Source organism: Psittacula echo, assembly GCF_963264785.1.
Source record: "Psittacula echo genome assembly, chromosome: 1".
In the NCBI taxonomy this organism is placed as follows: domain Eukaryota; kingdom Metazoa; phylum Chordata; class Aves; order Psittaciformes; family Psittacidae; genus Psittacula; species Psittacula echo.
In genome coordinates, this window is record NC_137735.1 from 78,397,113 (window position 1) to 78,413,113 (window position 16,001).

At 41.8% G+C, this 16,001-nt stretch overlaps 2 protein-coding genes across 6 annotated transcripts in view; both read right to left on the reverse strand.

Moving 5' to 3' along the window:
- Positions 1 to 4,170: 4,170 nt before the first annotated feature.
- Positions 4,171 to 9,962, reverse strand: COX18 (cytochrome c oxidase assembly factor COX18). The gene is made up of 7 exons (XM_080626238.1): positions 9,838 to 9,962; positions 9,630 to 9,733; positions 8,575 to 8,675; positions 7,877 to 8,040; positions 5,893 to 6,005; positions 5,192 to 5,299; positions 4,171 to 4,467 (listed from the first exon to the last, which is right to left on the reverse strand). Exons 2-7 carry the CDS (start codon positions 9,702 to 9,704, stop codon positions 4,294 to 4,296), a joined length of 735 nt encoding a protein of 244 aa, XP_080482364.1. The 5' UTR covers positions 9,705 to 9,733; positions 9,838 to 9,962; the 3' UTR covers positions 4,171 to 4,293.
- A 1,138-nt stretch (positions 9,963 to 11,100) lies between these two features.
- ANKRD17 (ankyrin repeat domain 17) overlaps positions 11,101 to 16,001 on the reverse strand; it is a 91,364-nt gene continuing 86,463 nt past the window's right edge. For all 5 annotated transcript variants that reach the window (XM_080629597.1, XM_080629596.1, XM_080629598.1 and 2 more), the window contains 4 exons: positions 15,538 to 15,786; positions 14,285 to 14,460; positions 13,773 to 13,937; positions 11,101 to 12,111 (listed from right to left, as the gene is read on the reverse strand). In XM_080629597.1, coding sequence (XP_080485723.1) covers positions 12,052 to 12,111; positions 13,773 to 13,937; positions 14,285 to 14,460; positions 15,538 to 15,786 — 650 coding nt within the window. In that variant the 3' untranslated portion in view covers positions 11,101 to 12,051. The remainder of the gene's footprint in view (positions 12,112 to 13,772; positions 13,938 to 14,284; positions 14,461 to 15,537; positions 15,787 to 16,001) is intronic.

Consider the following 16,001-nt stretch of genomic DNA (forward strand, 5'->3'; position numbering starts at 1 on the left):
ACGTTCAGTCTTGCAGTGCCACATGCATATTCTTCACACTGAACACGTCATGTCTTGGCATTAATGAACCATGAGGTGCTGTGAACTCACTTCTGCTCTAAGCCTGTTAGTCATGTGAAGAACCAGTGTCTGCAAGGCAAGGTTGCCCACTGGTGACTCAAATATACATGAGGAACTCTATCTTAGGTCTCTCCACCTATAGCCCTCACAGCCATGGAGAAGCACTGAAGTACCAATTAACACAGAACTAGAAACAAACTGTGTGGAATAACATTCTTTGTTTGTCTCATGATGTTGAAACACAAATAATGGTTTTCTTTAAGGGCCTAAGCATGATTATTCAGCACTCAGTATAAGTGTTACTTTTAACTCAGAAAGAATCTGTTAAAAGTGTACTCTCACAGTGGTAATTCTTATTTGAGCTTGATATAAGGAAAGCAAGTGCCTGGAAAACATAGGGTTAAGATACTTTTAACTTAACTTAGGTCTAAGATAGAGAACAACATTTGTGTTTGTAAGTCTGTGGTGTGATAACAGAATTTAGTGAGTGAATTATTTCTTACCATCCTTCTAATTATCAGTTAGTTTGGAGACTGATTCCCGAACATCTGCTAGCTTAGGATACTTCTTGTCTGCCCATCCTGTTCTGCTTGCAACAAATTTTGTACAAAGGTCCCACTGTTCTAAATCTTTGCCAGCTATAAGAAACTTGCAGATATGGTTGGTTTCAGCTAGTTTTGTGATTACTGGGGCATCCAACTGTGCCAAAGGTGAAAAGTGCACCGTGAGGAAGGCTGCTTACTTCATCTTGAAGTAATCTGCCACATCTGCCCACATGAGGAGGCTTACTTACTTCATCTTGAAGACCCGTGCCCATGACCATCGGAGGGCAGTACGCAAGCGCCAAAAGGGAGGAAACTTATGAGTAGCTAAACTAATTGTAATATCATCACCAAACTCTTAGGAACCTAATGAATATGCATGTTTGTGTGTAATAAATATCTGCTTGCTTAACCCCTCGGTGTGCAAGTTAGGAGGAGCAATCCTCCTTGCACTCGGCGCCGTAATAAACATACCTGCTTTATAACTCAAATTTGAGTTGTAGAGTCTGATTTCGTGCTTCAAGCTCATGTAGCTGAACTGCCACTGCTTTTAATCTGAAAATTAGGAGCAAACATAAAACTCTCTTCTCAAAACACCAGAACTGTGAGAAAGGCTGCAAGCCAAACAGCAGGAGAGTGTGTGCCCATGCATGTCTAAAGGTATGTGTATATATAGCTGCTCAACAAAAGTTTTCTTCCATCTGGGGTGGAACACACACCTCCTGCCTTGCAGTTTATTTTACAGCTTGTCCCATCATTATTCTTCAATAGCTTTAAGACAGTTTCGTGGCTGCAACTCACGAACTTTTCGTGCCTGGAATGGTATTTAATAATCCCCTTTTCCAGATTTTTCATCCAGCATGGCAGAGTAGAAACAATTATTCAATTTTATTTGTTTCCGCTACTGTTAAAGATCAGGTTAATATTCTCAAGAGATTCCAGGGGGTTTATGGTAGCTGTTGCTACTTTTCGGGTGGGTTTTTTCAGTAATGTTAGGAAAAACAACTTAGAAATTCCAGTGCTTCTGATTATACGGAAAGTATTTAAAGAATTTGTGGAGCAGGATTTACTGACTGAAGTTGAGAAACCGTACATGAATTAGAAGCTTGTTTTTATTTTACAGAAAACTCATTGTTAGTATTTCAACAGATATCATTAATTTAATCAAATGTAGACATTTTAAAGATCTGTATCACTGTCTACTCCAGCCAAACTGAAAGGTTAGGATACTTTCTCCATTGGCACAGTACGAAATCAGTTACAGCACGAAATCAGTTACAGCAGCTACAGTAATACAAGAGTACGGCTGGACAGGAAGAACTAGTCTGTATCGAGGACTGCATCATCATGCCAACTTGCATTACGCCTGGACAACAGCTACATAATTCAGTAATAAAAATATTAGTAAAATACTAGTAAAAATACTAGTTAAAGCTATCAGTTTGGTAATGGGGGAATATAACTTCCATTTTGTAATTATCACGGTTTCCACCTGTTCCACAAAAAAACCATCTTTAGTTATTCCAATCAATTGCTCTGCTCCCAGTTGTATGCTTGAAAATTGTTCCTTTTAATAATCTGTGATATTTCTCCAGGTAAGACACTAATATCATCACAGAACCATGTACCTAGAAAGCGAATTCTGGAGGTCTCTAGTCCAACTCTTGCTAACTGCAGGGCTCATTAAAGCAGGATCCTCACAGCCTTGTCTGATTGGCACTTCAAGTACCTCCAGCAATGTAGATCCTATAATTTCCCACTCCAGGATACCAGGTGTGGGACCATCCTTGAGGTAAAAACCATGGTTTTCTATCAGTTCTGAAACTTCTGTCTTCCAGCTTGTCCCTGTTGCCTCTCGTCCTTCCTCTATGGACTTTCAAGGCAAGTTTGGCTCCATCTCCTTTGCCACTTCACACTAGGCACTTGTAGAGAGTGAAACATCTCCCCTTTCCCTCTCTCTTGATGGGCTGGACAAAACTTCATTCTCTCAGCACATCCTAGGCTCCAGCTTCCAGCCCTCCCCTGGATGTGGTTCCAGTACACTCAATGTGCTGTGCTGGGGAGCCCACAACTGGAAGGAGCATCCAGACATGGCCTCAAGAACTGCTGACAGTAACAACTTCTCTCCTACAACCAGACACCTCAGGAGAAGGCAGGATTTTACTTGTACATCATCACCTTGCCAGGTCACTGCCAGGACCTGACTCCTTCAAGAAACACTGCCAGACCAACACACCAAGCCCAGCTGCTACTGCTGCCATTCAGTCCTATCTAGCAGGTACACTGCAGTCTGAAGAGCCATATGATGATATTAAATTCAAATAAAATTTAATAAGAAAACAGAATTTGTATTATTTTTTTTAAGCTTCTGAAGCAAGCGTGAGAAAATATATCATGCACTTCCCTAGCAAAAATACGTCCAGTAAAAGACAATCTGAAGTGTGGTATCAGGACTGAAAATGAGTAACATTTCATTCCAAATAACATTTCTGAAAAAAACCAACCCTGTCCTATCTACACACAAAGCCTCAATAACCTCCTTCAACCCCCTCTTTTGCTGAAGGTTCATGGCTATTGGAAACAAATGAACAAAAGAAACAATACAGAAGATTAGACTCTTTCCACCACAACAAAAGCATGTGACTATTGGCTTGTTATGTCTGCCTGATATTTCACCTGCTTCTCTCTTTCCCAGTGCACAAACTTTTTCATTACTTTAAATATCACTTCTGATTATCAAAGATTAATGAGCACCAGCTTTCACAATTAAAACATGAACCTTCCTGACTCTGCACTATGACAACCACCACCTGACAGCAAAGCATATAGGTAAGGCTGTGTCCTTGATCCTGATTTCTGGTTCTCTAAAAAAAGGAATGATATTTTATGAGACAAGACTTGCACAGACTTCTGTGCCAAGGGACATTCATGTGCAGAGTTTCCCAGCAACATATGTCTGCTGACTTAAGATGTCTGCAGAGCAAGGTGAGATGTGAGCCTGAATACCCTTACAGTATTTGAAGTATTTGGTCTCTCATAATCATTAACCTTTTTCAAGCTGCTAGTTGCCTCATTTTAGTACAAACAATAAGCAGCTGCCACTATTTTATTCACAAAGAGATCAGGAAAAAACAGAGTGCTGCCACTCACAGAAATTATACAAGAAATTTGTTCTCCCGATTCCAAATGAAATGCGTAAGAGACTGACAACCACTTTACTCTGCAGTTACAGGAAATGAGCTATCAGAACTGTTATGGAGAATATCACGTGAACCACATGGATACTGAACAACTATACCTGATTTCCAATCAATCTGCACTGGGGTCTTAACTAAATAAACCAATAACTACAGTATCAACCTGTCTAGCCTTTTTCCTCACCCCAAAACTTGTTCACTAGACTATGGGTCAGATCAGCTCCACCAGATGAACCAGTTTTATTTAAATCATCTGCACAATTTCCTGTGATAATTCAGGAAGCAAACCTGTATTGCTGGATTATTCTGAGTCAAAACTTCGCAATAAACACACAGTTGTGCCACACAGCCATTTTTTATGGCCAGCCAGCTCTTTATTCAGAAAATAAACATAATTCCAGCTGCAATATCTTACCGTAAATAAGTACATCTCAATAAAACATAATTACCCCTGCAAGATCTGTGGGACAGCTCTTCTGAGATTTCCAACTACATCATTTCTTGAAACTGTATTTGGTAGCCAAGGCAGACAGGATATCCCTGTAGGGAGTATCTGTTTCTGATTTGGTCCTTGGTATCCAACACAGTCGACGAAAGGCTGGAGACCGCAGCAACAGGTTGTGAGCGAGTCCCACGAAGCTGGAACACAGCCAGTACAACGCCATGGACTGCAATGAGACCAAGCCCAGTTCAGCCTCCTTGTTCTCATTTGAAATCACTTCAGCAGCTTGGCATGAACTACAGCCACTGCTTAATCCCAGTCACCCAGAAAAGGAACTCATCTAAAACTACTCCTCCCAATAATAATGGCTTCCACTGAAAATGTATTTTTCACTCTTTCTCATCTCCTCTGGGAAAAAGAATCACATACACTGAAGCTTGACAACAGTTCATAAATTAATTCATATCACACTTGCTTAAACTTCTATGTTTCCAACTCTAAGTTGATGAGCCAAACAACCAGATGATTATTTTTATGTTCATAAGTAGAAAAACACCTGGTAAAGTGAGAAGTGTTTTAACAAAATTGTGGGAAAAGCCTTGACTTATGAACTCTGCTGCTTACTTCTGACAGCAAGCAAACATTTTCTCTATGTGTCCTTATATAAAGTTTTCCTCTCACTTTTGAAATCACAAAAAGGATACTAAGCTGTTCTGAATGTGTTTCCAAGCCCCAGTTTGTGAAAATGATGTTTAGAAACATTAACTTTGCAGGTTCTTCCCTCTTAGACAAAAATATTTCAAACTTACTAAGAATTTAAAAATACACATAGACAAAATACCTTATAACAGAATGATGTATTAAAGAGCAGCATCTGGGCTGCTTTTGAAGTACTAGGATCATACTGGAGTCACGGGTTAATGGAGGCACCAGCAAGACTCTGTACTTACAGAAGGGACTGTTGCAGCAACAGGGATCATTACTACTGACACCACTCGAAAGAAGTTTGTAATAAGCTTCTGGAACCTGGAAACTTTCATCTTTTGTGCAGCAAAGATCTGAGAGAGGAGAAACCCAGAGTTACAAACAAGTTCTTTAGGAAATGACTAACATGAGAAAGATGGCAAAGGGTTTCCTGTAACACAGATCTCTCGTTCATGTCTTACTTTCATTTTGCACCTTCCATTTCAGTCATACTGCTACAATCCAAAAAAATTCTGGATTTTTTCAATTTCTTAAGAAAACATAATATTGTTACTTTTGACCACAATGCAGTAACAAATCACAGGGGGTAGAACAAACCGAGAAACCCCACATATGCTTTTGGATGCTTAACGCTCCAGGAACTGATTAGAATGTCACTCTTAAGAGGAACTTCAAAGTCAAGACTAAATTTTACTGAGGCTTAAGCAAAGCCAATGAATTATCAGAGACAGGTCACATGAGAATCTGTCATCCCTAAACAAGAACCCACACATTCAAATAAATACATACAATTAAGTTAATTTTCAGCTCTGTCCAATGCATTTCGAGCAGTGATAATCTGAAACTACCAATATGTTGCCATGTTTTGTAACTGGGTAATACTGTCTTCAAATTCTATAAAAACAACTATCCGTTTGCAATCACCCTATTCATTCCACCAACGTACCTCCACTATCAGCAAATTCACAAGCCCAAGTGAAACTGGCAGAATCCATGTAGAGTCTGGTGCTGTGAGGTCTGTGAACCACAGTGCTCCACCTGCTGAGAACTGCTCCTGAACTACAACAAGGTCAAAGAAAACATGGAATTAAGCATTATTTGCTACCTCAGGTTAGTTAGAACTGTACCATGTATTACAATTGTCATGGTTTAAGCCCAGCCCATAACTCAGAACGATGCAGCCGCTTGCTCACTCCCCCTCCCCCTTTCTTCCCCTCCCTGCTCCCATAGGAGGAGAGATCAAAACAATGTAACTCCCATGGACTGAGATAAGAACAGTCCAGTAACTAAGGTATAACACAAACCACTACTGCTACCACCAATAACAATAATGATAAGGGAAATAACAAGGGAAGAGAATATAGAACTAAAAGGGGAAAAGGAAAATAATAAACACAAGTGATGCACAATACAACTGCTCACCACCCGCTGACCAATACCCAGCCCGACCCCAGCAGCGATCTCAGCCTTCCTGGTAGCTCCTCCCAGTTTCTACACTGGGCATGATGTGCTGTGGTACGGAATATCCCTTCAGCTAGTTTGGGTCAGGTGTCCTGTCTCTGCTCCCTCCTGGCTTCTTGTGCCCCTCCTCGCTGGCACAGCATGAGAGACAGAAAAGTCCTTGATTGGAGTAAGCATTCCTTTGCAGCAACTAAAAACGTCTGTGTATTATCAGCACTGTCATCAGACTAAAGCCAAAAACACAGCACTGCACCATCTACTAAGAAGGAGAAAAATGACTGCTACAGCTGAACCGAGGACAATAATCAAATCATCCAAGTTTCTGGGGATGTTTTTACTATGCAATAAATACTGGTAAAGCAGAAATCTTGAGTTTAAATTGTGTTTCCAGGCAATCTGCTATCAACAGAAGTACAAAAAAAAAAAAAAAAGGGGGGGGAGATAACAGCTGAGACCCAACTTGGCTAGTGGCAGGGCCAGGTAAAGCTGTGATAAGAATTAGCTGGATCTCAACCTCCACCTTACAAACCAATGAGGAAAATATGCAATACTACAACCTACAGCCACTACATATTTTGTGGTTTTGAAATAATTATATTTTTCTTAATAACTGTATGACCTGCTATAATTTTTAGAAAAACAAACTATAAACTCTCTTCTAAAAAAACCAAAATATCAGTATTTTTATTAAAAAAAAAAAAAAAAAATTCCCCCCATACTTACCTTGTCTACAGTACTTCATATGAAGTTTCATATGGAAAAAAACCCCCCACAGATTAATAATGAATGTGCTGTGGCATGGGTAATGCCACCTGCTAAGCATGCTTTTGAACCATAAAAAATCCAAGACAATTTTTTTCCCCAATAAACTCTGTCTTCAGAAGACGACAAAATAACTGAACACTCACACACCCTCACAGAATGGTTTGGGCTGGAAAGTACCTTAAGATCATCCAGTTCCAACCCCCTGCCATGGTCAGGGACACCTGACACTAGACCATGTCACCTAAGGCTCTGTCCAACCTGGCCTTGAACACCGCCAGGGATGGGACATTTACCACTGTGCCAGTGCCTCACCATCCTCACAGTAAAGAACTTCCTCCTCACATCTAACCTGAACTTCCCGTTTCAGTTTTAACTCGTTAACCCTTGTCTTATTACTACAGTCCCTTATGAAGAGTCCCTCTCCAGCATCCTTATAGGCTCCCTTCAGATACTGGAAGGCTGCTCTGAGGTCTCCACGCAGCTTCGCTTCTCCAGGCTGAACCAAAGCTTTTGAAATTCAACTTTATCAGCTGTTTATCTATGCTTAACTATATTAAGTTCAAAAACTTAGTAGTGGAGTAGGTTTTTTTATCAGCTTATATGTCAAGCTAAGGAGACAGTGTTCTTTAAGCAACAAAGCATCTATAAGAACAGTAAATGAACTAAAAATGACTGTTAAGAGAGTGTCTGTTCAGGTGAGTCACCTTCTGAGCCCGTGGCACCAACACTGCAGTTGCGCAAAGCGAGGGACACGCAGACCCACATGGGAACCTGCACCCACACAAGCAGAGTGGCTTTGAAGGGGTGGCAGTTGTCTCGAATGTACAGCTCCGTGATAATTCTCCGCAGATTCTTCTTATAGTGGAACCTTGTAGAAAGAAACAAAAGAAGTCCTCTCACAATAGCTGTTAGAGAGCAACCAGTAACTTGTCTGACATGCTATTTCATGGTGCTTTTTTGCCTGAACTAGGGTATGACTTCCTCAATGCAGAGGCAACCAGTCAGTTATGTGATCCTCAGCATCCTGGCTTAGACCCACACACTGCTACACACAGGGTGCAGCATTACACTAACAAATCAGCACGACCACAACCATTCAAGCAATATTAAGATACCACCATAGCTAAGGGAACTTTGGCCACAAGTAAAGACAACAACTGGAAAAAAAATGTAATCCTGGGTTTGGCCCTATAATCATAAGCCTACCACAAATACAGAGCTTTAAACCAGATATGCTCTGAAGGGCAGTATAACAAAGACAAATCAGTAGAAGCGGTAAGAAAATCTCAGCTCTGGGTAAGGGCAGAATCCTTCTGTACAACTGTTGTGCATGGGGCTGTCCCTTCTGCTGTTCCACAATCTGGAAGGGGCTTGTAAGATATACATATAATCTCCACCTTACCTGGCCACCTTTTCAGACCAACCCAGTTGCTTTCCACGAACAGAAACTTCATAGCGAAGGCGCTCAGCCAGGTTTTTAATCTCAAGCTGCAAGTTTTCCAGCTAGCAAAAGAAAAGGAAAAATGTTTATGCACACTTACACATAGCAAACAGTTTCTCTCCCCAACTGATACTGCACAGGCATTAAAAACCACTGCGAAGGACAAGGTGCCATCTGTGAAGACCTTCTAACAACATAACCACATCAAGATATGATGCGAGAAGTATTGACAGCAAAAGTCAAACATACTACTCAAAATACAGTATATAAAAATATACGTGTGTGTATAATGTATATATTTTATATGCATCTATATCTAAATAAGCATACATATACCTGTATGTTATACATACATATACATAAGCAAATCTATAGAGAATCACAGACTCAAGTAGGTTAGAAAAGACCTTTAAGAATATAATCTATATATAAATCTATATATACAAATATAAAAATATATAACAATATACGCGTGTATGAATTTATACATGTAACTACAAAATTAAAATTTTATATTTTGTTCTGAATAAGAATCTTTCTACCTTCACTCAGCAACTGTGACCTTTAAGCTACTTTACTTAACAAAAAACACCCCACCCTTTAATGTCGCCTCAAAAACCTCTAAAGCCCAGCAGGACACAACCCTGCAGTCACTGAAGTCACTAATCATGAAGAATAAGAGGCCCCATTATGCAGGAGTGCAATACCATAATCACTTCTGCAGTCAAAAGGGAAAATGAGCAAGCATTACTATAACAACCGAAACAAACAAAAAAAACCACCTCAAACACACTGCAATAAAAGGATTACATTATGGTTCTTCTGCAGTAACACTCTTTGAACCATGGTCACTGATGAACCCCGTCCATGACCACACCTGGACAGACCAGCCTGACACACAGGTAAGTAATAAAGATCTAGCTGATTCCAAACCAAATTAAGCTCTAGCACCTGCGAAGCACCACACCAGTGGCTTCATGTATGTGTGTGTGTATGTATATATATGTTATACATACACAAGAAACAGCAGAAACGGGAGGAACAAACACACTTTTCCATGCAGAGCACAGGCTCCTTCTGCTGCAGCTCATGAACTTCTTCAGTGATTTCAACCTTCTCCCTTTTTAGAGAAAGCAGGCGTTCAGAATCTGCTGGAGGCTACTTCACGTTTTTAATGCCGCAGCTCTAGCAACAAAAACGTGAAGTAAACCTTAAGGCACCCACCTGCGCCAGGAGCCGGCACTGGTGCGCGGCCAGCGGCAAGGTGACGGCGGTGCGGAGAAGGGCGGCGCCGCAGGCAATGGCCGCCCACCACGGCAGCCCCGCGGACGCCTGCAGGGCCGTCAGACCGCCCTCAGCCCAGTGCACAGGCGGCGACTGCGACCACCACTCGTACCAGCCGCCTGGGCCGCCGAGCGGCGCCGCCGGGGCCGCCGCGGCCGTTAACCGAGCGGCGCCCGCCCGCGCCAACCGCCACATGGCTGACAGCTTCCGCCAGGGGGCGGAGCCACGCACGCGCCAGGCGCCGCGGCCGGCATAGCGGCTGAGGGCGGAAGGGCGGTCAGAGGGCTGAGGAGGGCCTTTTGGCAGTTGACAGCTCCTCACTAGCGGGTGGGCTGGGCGCGGAGGTCACTGCACACTGCTGGGACTCCTGCGCGGTGGGAAGCGTGGCTGCTTACCTCCGCCACGGCACGGAGAGGGGGAAAACCGCCTCAGTGCGCACAGAGCCCGAGGGAGCCACTGCAGGCACACAGGTTTTCTTTCTTTGCCTTTAATAAAGACGACCTCCTACATCCCAGAAGGAGTACATACCTGTTCTGTATTGGTCAAATAAAAAGCATTATAGTTCAAGTACTAAAAAAATGTGTCTGAGGGAAAAAAAACCAATCCAAATAGAACCCCCAAATGTTCCTCATACCACTTCCAGATCCTCTCACCCCCCAGAACTCCACATACCCAACCCAACACCACACTAGTACCATCCACCCTCCACTGCCCTGGCCTGTTTGACTTTTCAAGTCAACAAAACAGACCCTCCATTTTCCTGACCACCAGAATCCAACCTATGGTTGAAAGTAGATCTACACAAACCCAATAGGTTTCCTGACTGGAGCAGTGAGTCCCTTCTGCCTTGGTGTTGCCTCATAAAACCCCTGAGAAACACTCCTGGTCTTGCCATTCACTCCAAGCAACTCCGAGTTGGTGAGTGAAAAAGTGATGGCTTCCAACAATGACTGTAAGGGAATTCACACTTGGACTCTCCCAATAAATCTCCATGGTTTACCAGGATGTTTGGAACAAGGTTCGGATCAAGACAATCTACTAGAACAAAGACACTTTTTCCAAAATCAGCTTTCCTTTGGAGCTGACTTTATGAGCTAAGCTGCACCCTAAAAGCCTCATCCTTGATGAGACTTATGGTGAAAACCAAGGATGTGTTCTGAAATTACTTTTGTAGGCAGCGGAAGGAGCCAGAGAAACAGTTCTGGGAGCACTTGTGGCAAGAGAACACACCTTGCTGCGCCAAGCCAACTGCAAGAATAACTTCTAATAGATGCTGCAGAGTGTGATATATTGATGCCCTTTACCAGGCAAGTAGGGAAGGAGTTCAGTGTGGGAAGTACTGCATGTGCCAAAAGGCTGTTTTCTTGGGTGCTTTTTGCTGGAAAGCCTTTCAACGGAAGGAAAATGGAAACTCTCAAAAGATCTGGTTCCAACTGCTGCATGCCTTCTCAGAGAATCCACCGCGCACACAGGGAAAGCCCTCAGAGAATGCCCCTTTTTCTTTATAATGTACTTAAATTACACAAGTAGAAAAGTTATGCTTATTAATAGTTTAATGTATGAAGGAAACATCCAGATTTCTGAATATGAAGGTACATATCTCACATTAATTTAAGTCTACGTAAAGTAGAGCCTCTATACTGACATACTGAAATTTACTTTCTGCTTAGCCATTTGTTATGTAAACAATTGTACATTTATTTGCCATTCTAAAACTTCAGGATCAAGTTTACATAAGTTTTGCTAAATTTCTGTGTTTGCTCAGAAGCAGTTTACAGTACTAAAACCAACCAGCCAAAGAACAGCTTCAACAGAAAGTCATATAAAAAAAAAAAAAAAGGAAAACAAAAAACAAACCCAAACAAACAAAAAGAAAAAAAAAAAAAGGAGGAAAAAAAACCTAAACACACACACACAAAAAGAAAAAAAAAAAAAAAGAAAGAATAAAGGCTAACTAAGTTGAAACGTATGATGGTGGGGAATGGGCGGTCACAATGTTCACAGAAAAAGGTCAGTTAGTAAGTTCTTCTGCAAAAAGCCTACACACTTCAGTCAAGCACATCAGTAGAATGATCTGGGAGGACATAAACTGTTTCTGCCACTTGTGTTTTCCTCTGCCAAAAAGGAATCTTGAGGCTAGCAAGTTGATCCCACTCAGCCCAGCTGGTTCATATGCACACTGTTCATATGAGGTGTCCAAGTTCCAGTCCACACCTGAAAGAGAAAGCTTCATTTAACACCATGCTTTGGGATCAGTCAAAACAGCAGCAGTCAAAGTTACTTTCGGTACTTATGGTTTTCTCTGCACCCAAGCAAAGTCTGGCATCATATAACATGGCAACACAAACTACACAAAGTTCCTTCCCACACTTGTTTTATCCAGCAGTAATTCAGGTGAGAAAAAAGGGAAATGGGGCGTTAATTTTTCTGCCTGTACTTTTCTATCTTGGCCAAAGCATCGGTCCATCTTCCTCTTCCTTTTTATTTAGTGTAGCAAAGTACTCCCACCCAGCCCAACCCTTCATCCCAAAATCAAAGAGAAATCAATGCTATTTATGCCCACTAGTTCCCCCATCACAGCAACACTGATATAGTAAGTATTTTACTGTTCCCTTTAGACCCAGGAAAACAAGTGCTCTCTCTAAACTGCCAAGGAGAAGTAACAGGACTCTTCATGTGCAAAATTCTTGGCAAGGAGAGCACCTGAAGACCTCCAGTAAGAACAAGAGACTATCTTTCCTCTTTACTTTAGATTGTCTGAACTTTCAAGAACTTGCTTTCTGGCACCCTGAATTGTTTTACCTCAGTACATACCAACACCCTCAGCTCTGGAGAAACCCAAAGACAAGCAGCTAAATCCTTCTCTGAGGTACAAGGTCTTCTCCCTAAACCAGAAGTAGCCTCTACCAGACATGAGCCACTTCAGCACAGCGCATGAACTGTGGCTAAAATCAGATTGCTTCTTCTGCACACCTATGATCTGCCAGTGCTGGGAGCTGCTCTTTGCAGCTTGGAGGGCTCTCAAGGAAATTATATCCAGAAATATATTTACTAACAGAGCTCACTGTACTATTAAAAATAAACACAGGATATAATGTAACAAGAGCTACTGAGAAGCCATTTAATATTAGTTGTTGGGTATGCACCAACAAGAGATTTAGGAGAACAAAATCCCTATACCTAAATAATCTTTAGTGGACAAGCCTATAACCCAGGCAAGATCAGAGCAGCAGAGAGGAGAGATACTTCTGCCTTCCCACATCAACTCCTGCCACTGTGAAGGCATCAGATCTTCCAAAAGCCTGGCAACAATCCCACAGAACTAACGCTGTTTGCCCTTGCGGGGATGGAAATCTTACCTAACAGCAAATAAATAAAAGCAAATTGATTGTGTTTTTCCAAATGCAAAACTGAACAGAAAGAAATCACAATCGTTTTATGCACAATATACAGCACAGAACTATCTTTTCTATCCAGACTTGCCTAAAACATATCACCAAGAAAGCTGATCAGCAGTTAACTAACCAGGTGCCTACCCTGATAGAATAGGCAGCTGCACTAAGCTCAGATGGAAGCAAACTTCCCAACTCTCCAGCACAAATGCATTCACGAAAATAAACAGCACAATCCTAGAACTGCTGATCTTAATGATGCTGATTTTTCTTCGGATGCATCTTGGAGAGGTGACTGAAGTTTAGTACTAAGTACTGACACATCAGTGCTGTAGTGAGTAGGAGGGGCTGTATGAGCTGCTTAAAGACATGAGCAAAACTAAGAAACACCACAGTGTATTTCCATACTAACCATTAAGATCTTTCCTTCCCCACACTGTTTAAGTCAAAACAAAATTGAGAACATAAAAATTCAAAACTTACTGTCTGAGGCCCATTATTTTCTGTGGAATTTGAAACCATCTTTATCAGCGAGTTCCAAGATGGGTCAGCAGCATGAGGCCCATTGAATATAGGGCCTCCAGTACCATCTGTGATGGGGGCTACAGGAGGAATCATCGCATTCCCATACACAGAAAAAGGCATACCCTTAGGGGAGGAAAAAGCAAGAATCAGTTAAGTGTTCATAAACACTGCTACTACAGCATGGGCAGAATGACAAAAGGGGATACCAGTTAAAGAAACTCTGTCTTAAAGCAGTAATAAAATGCTCGAATAAAAAAAAAAAAAAAAAAAAAAAAAATCAAACCTTTCTATGCATCTATTTATTGCATCATGGACAAGTTATTTTTTATTAGATCAGCACTTCTGCAGTACTGTGAGTGCCAGTCAGCATTGTAGCACAGCAAACAATATCTCCAGGTTGTTCATCTGCCTCATGAGCCAACACGGAAATGGAGTAGTACCATGTGTATCAAGCCCAAGAAGGTCCTTACCCCGACTTTTGGGAAGTCCATGTATCCTGCAGGAACGGGCTGATGGAATGTACCGGAAGGCGTTACAATTCCCGTGCTGTCTCTCTCCATGGCTTGGTGTGAGAACACACCGGGATCAGACATGGGCCTGTGGATCATGTGGCTCCCCATCCCGCTGTGACACCAATCCACTTTATCTAGCAACACAGAAGAGAGCAACAACATTAAATGACATCTGCTTATCACCCATTTTCCAGCCCAAATGCACACTTGAATGTTTCCTAAAGTGGCATTTACTTTGCTTGCAGTTCCTCTGCATCTAGCTACATTAAAACTTAGGTGTGCATGGGATGGAGAAAATCAGAAATGGCACCTGCATGCCCCCACTGAGGCAGTGCAAGGCGTTTTCAACAGCTATATGCAACTTAAGTGTTACCTCTGAGCTTTTCCTTCATTTGAAAGGGAAAGCTGGCATTTGTGCTAACTCTCCCTCCTCCAAAACCCTCAATCCCTTGTGCATTTGGTGCTGTGAAAAGGCTAGGTACTCTAGCAGGCATTTGCTCCGCTTCATTAAATAATTCATGGAAGAATGATAACGAACTAAGAGACAGAGAAGTACTTTTGAAAAGCTAAACCAGCAAATGACCAGCTGGAGACATGTGCTCATGTTCTAATTACACAAATTCATTAGACACAGCTTGTTATTGTTACTACACTTCAAGCCTCAGACATCCAAGAAAGCCAATTTTTCAAAATAAAACAAGGAAATTGTAATTGGAGAAGCAGAAAAGGAATAGAGAAACATTTCTGAAGCCATTCTAATACTCAGCAAGAGAGGAAAACTGAAATCTCATTTTGTGCAGGCTACTAATTCACGTTAAATATTAACTCCCATTGTACAAAATAATCTGTTCCTCTACAGATATAAAATACATAGTTATCTTGAGGTATCTTCACTTCCCCTCTTCCTAAATCCAGTGATCCTCACTCAGTTCAACCCCGTGGTTTTATTTTCTCTGTTACTTCTTGCTTGGAGTAACAGATCTTCACAGTCAAGGCATTTCAGAACCCCTGAGGCTTTCTGAGACCTTGTTACAACACAGTCACATGGGAAGGAGGGCAAACAGAAGTCCCTGATCCAACTCCTTTGTCAACAGCACTCTGCATTTTGAGGCATTCATTTCTGTGTCATCTTCCATCTCCAAAGACAAATTAGGAAAAGACAATACTGGGGTCAAACACAAGCATAGGGACATCTTGCTACCATTACATACCTTGATTGCCACCTATACCCTCAAAGGACCAAATCCCACTATGTCCCACTGGAGCAGCTAAGTTGCTCCCGATAACAGATGGAGTAGATGTTCCAGTTTGCCTAATACGTGCAGACCGTTCAGTCCCAATAGGAACAGGAACTTTTCTGTCCTGAGAAACATTACTGGGTTTTTCTGATCCCAAGGGCACTGCTGAAGGGGTGGGAGATGGTGCTCTTACTCCAGAAGACACTGACTGAGCAGGAGATTCTGCAACAAGAGCAATGAAAGCACTTAGTAACAACAACCAGAATGTCTCAAATGACCACAAACCTATGCTTTGATGTCAAGCCATACATCAAACAAGTGAAAATGGATAGTTTACTAATGGCAGATTCATATAGCAAACAATTCAGGATAATTTTAGTGGTTTTCCTTTCAGAGCAGAGACACATTCACCACCAATTTACTCTCTCACATTGAAT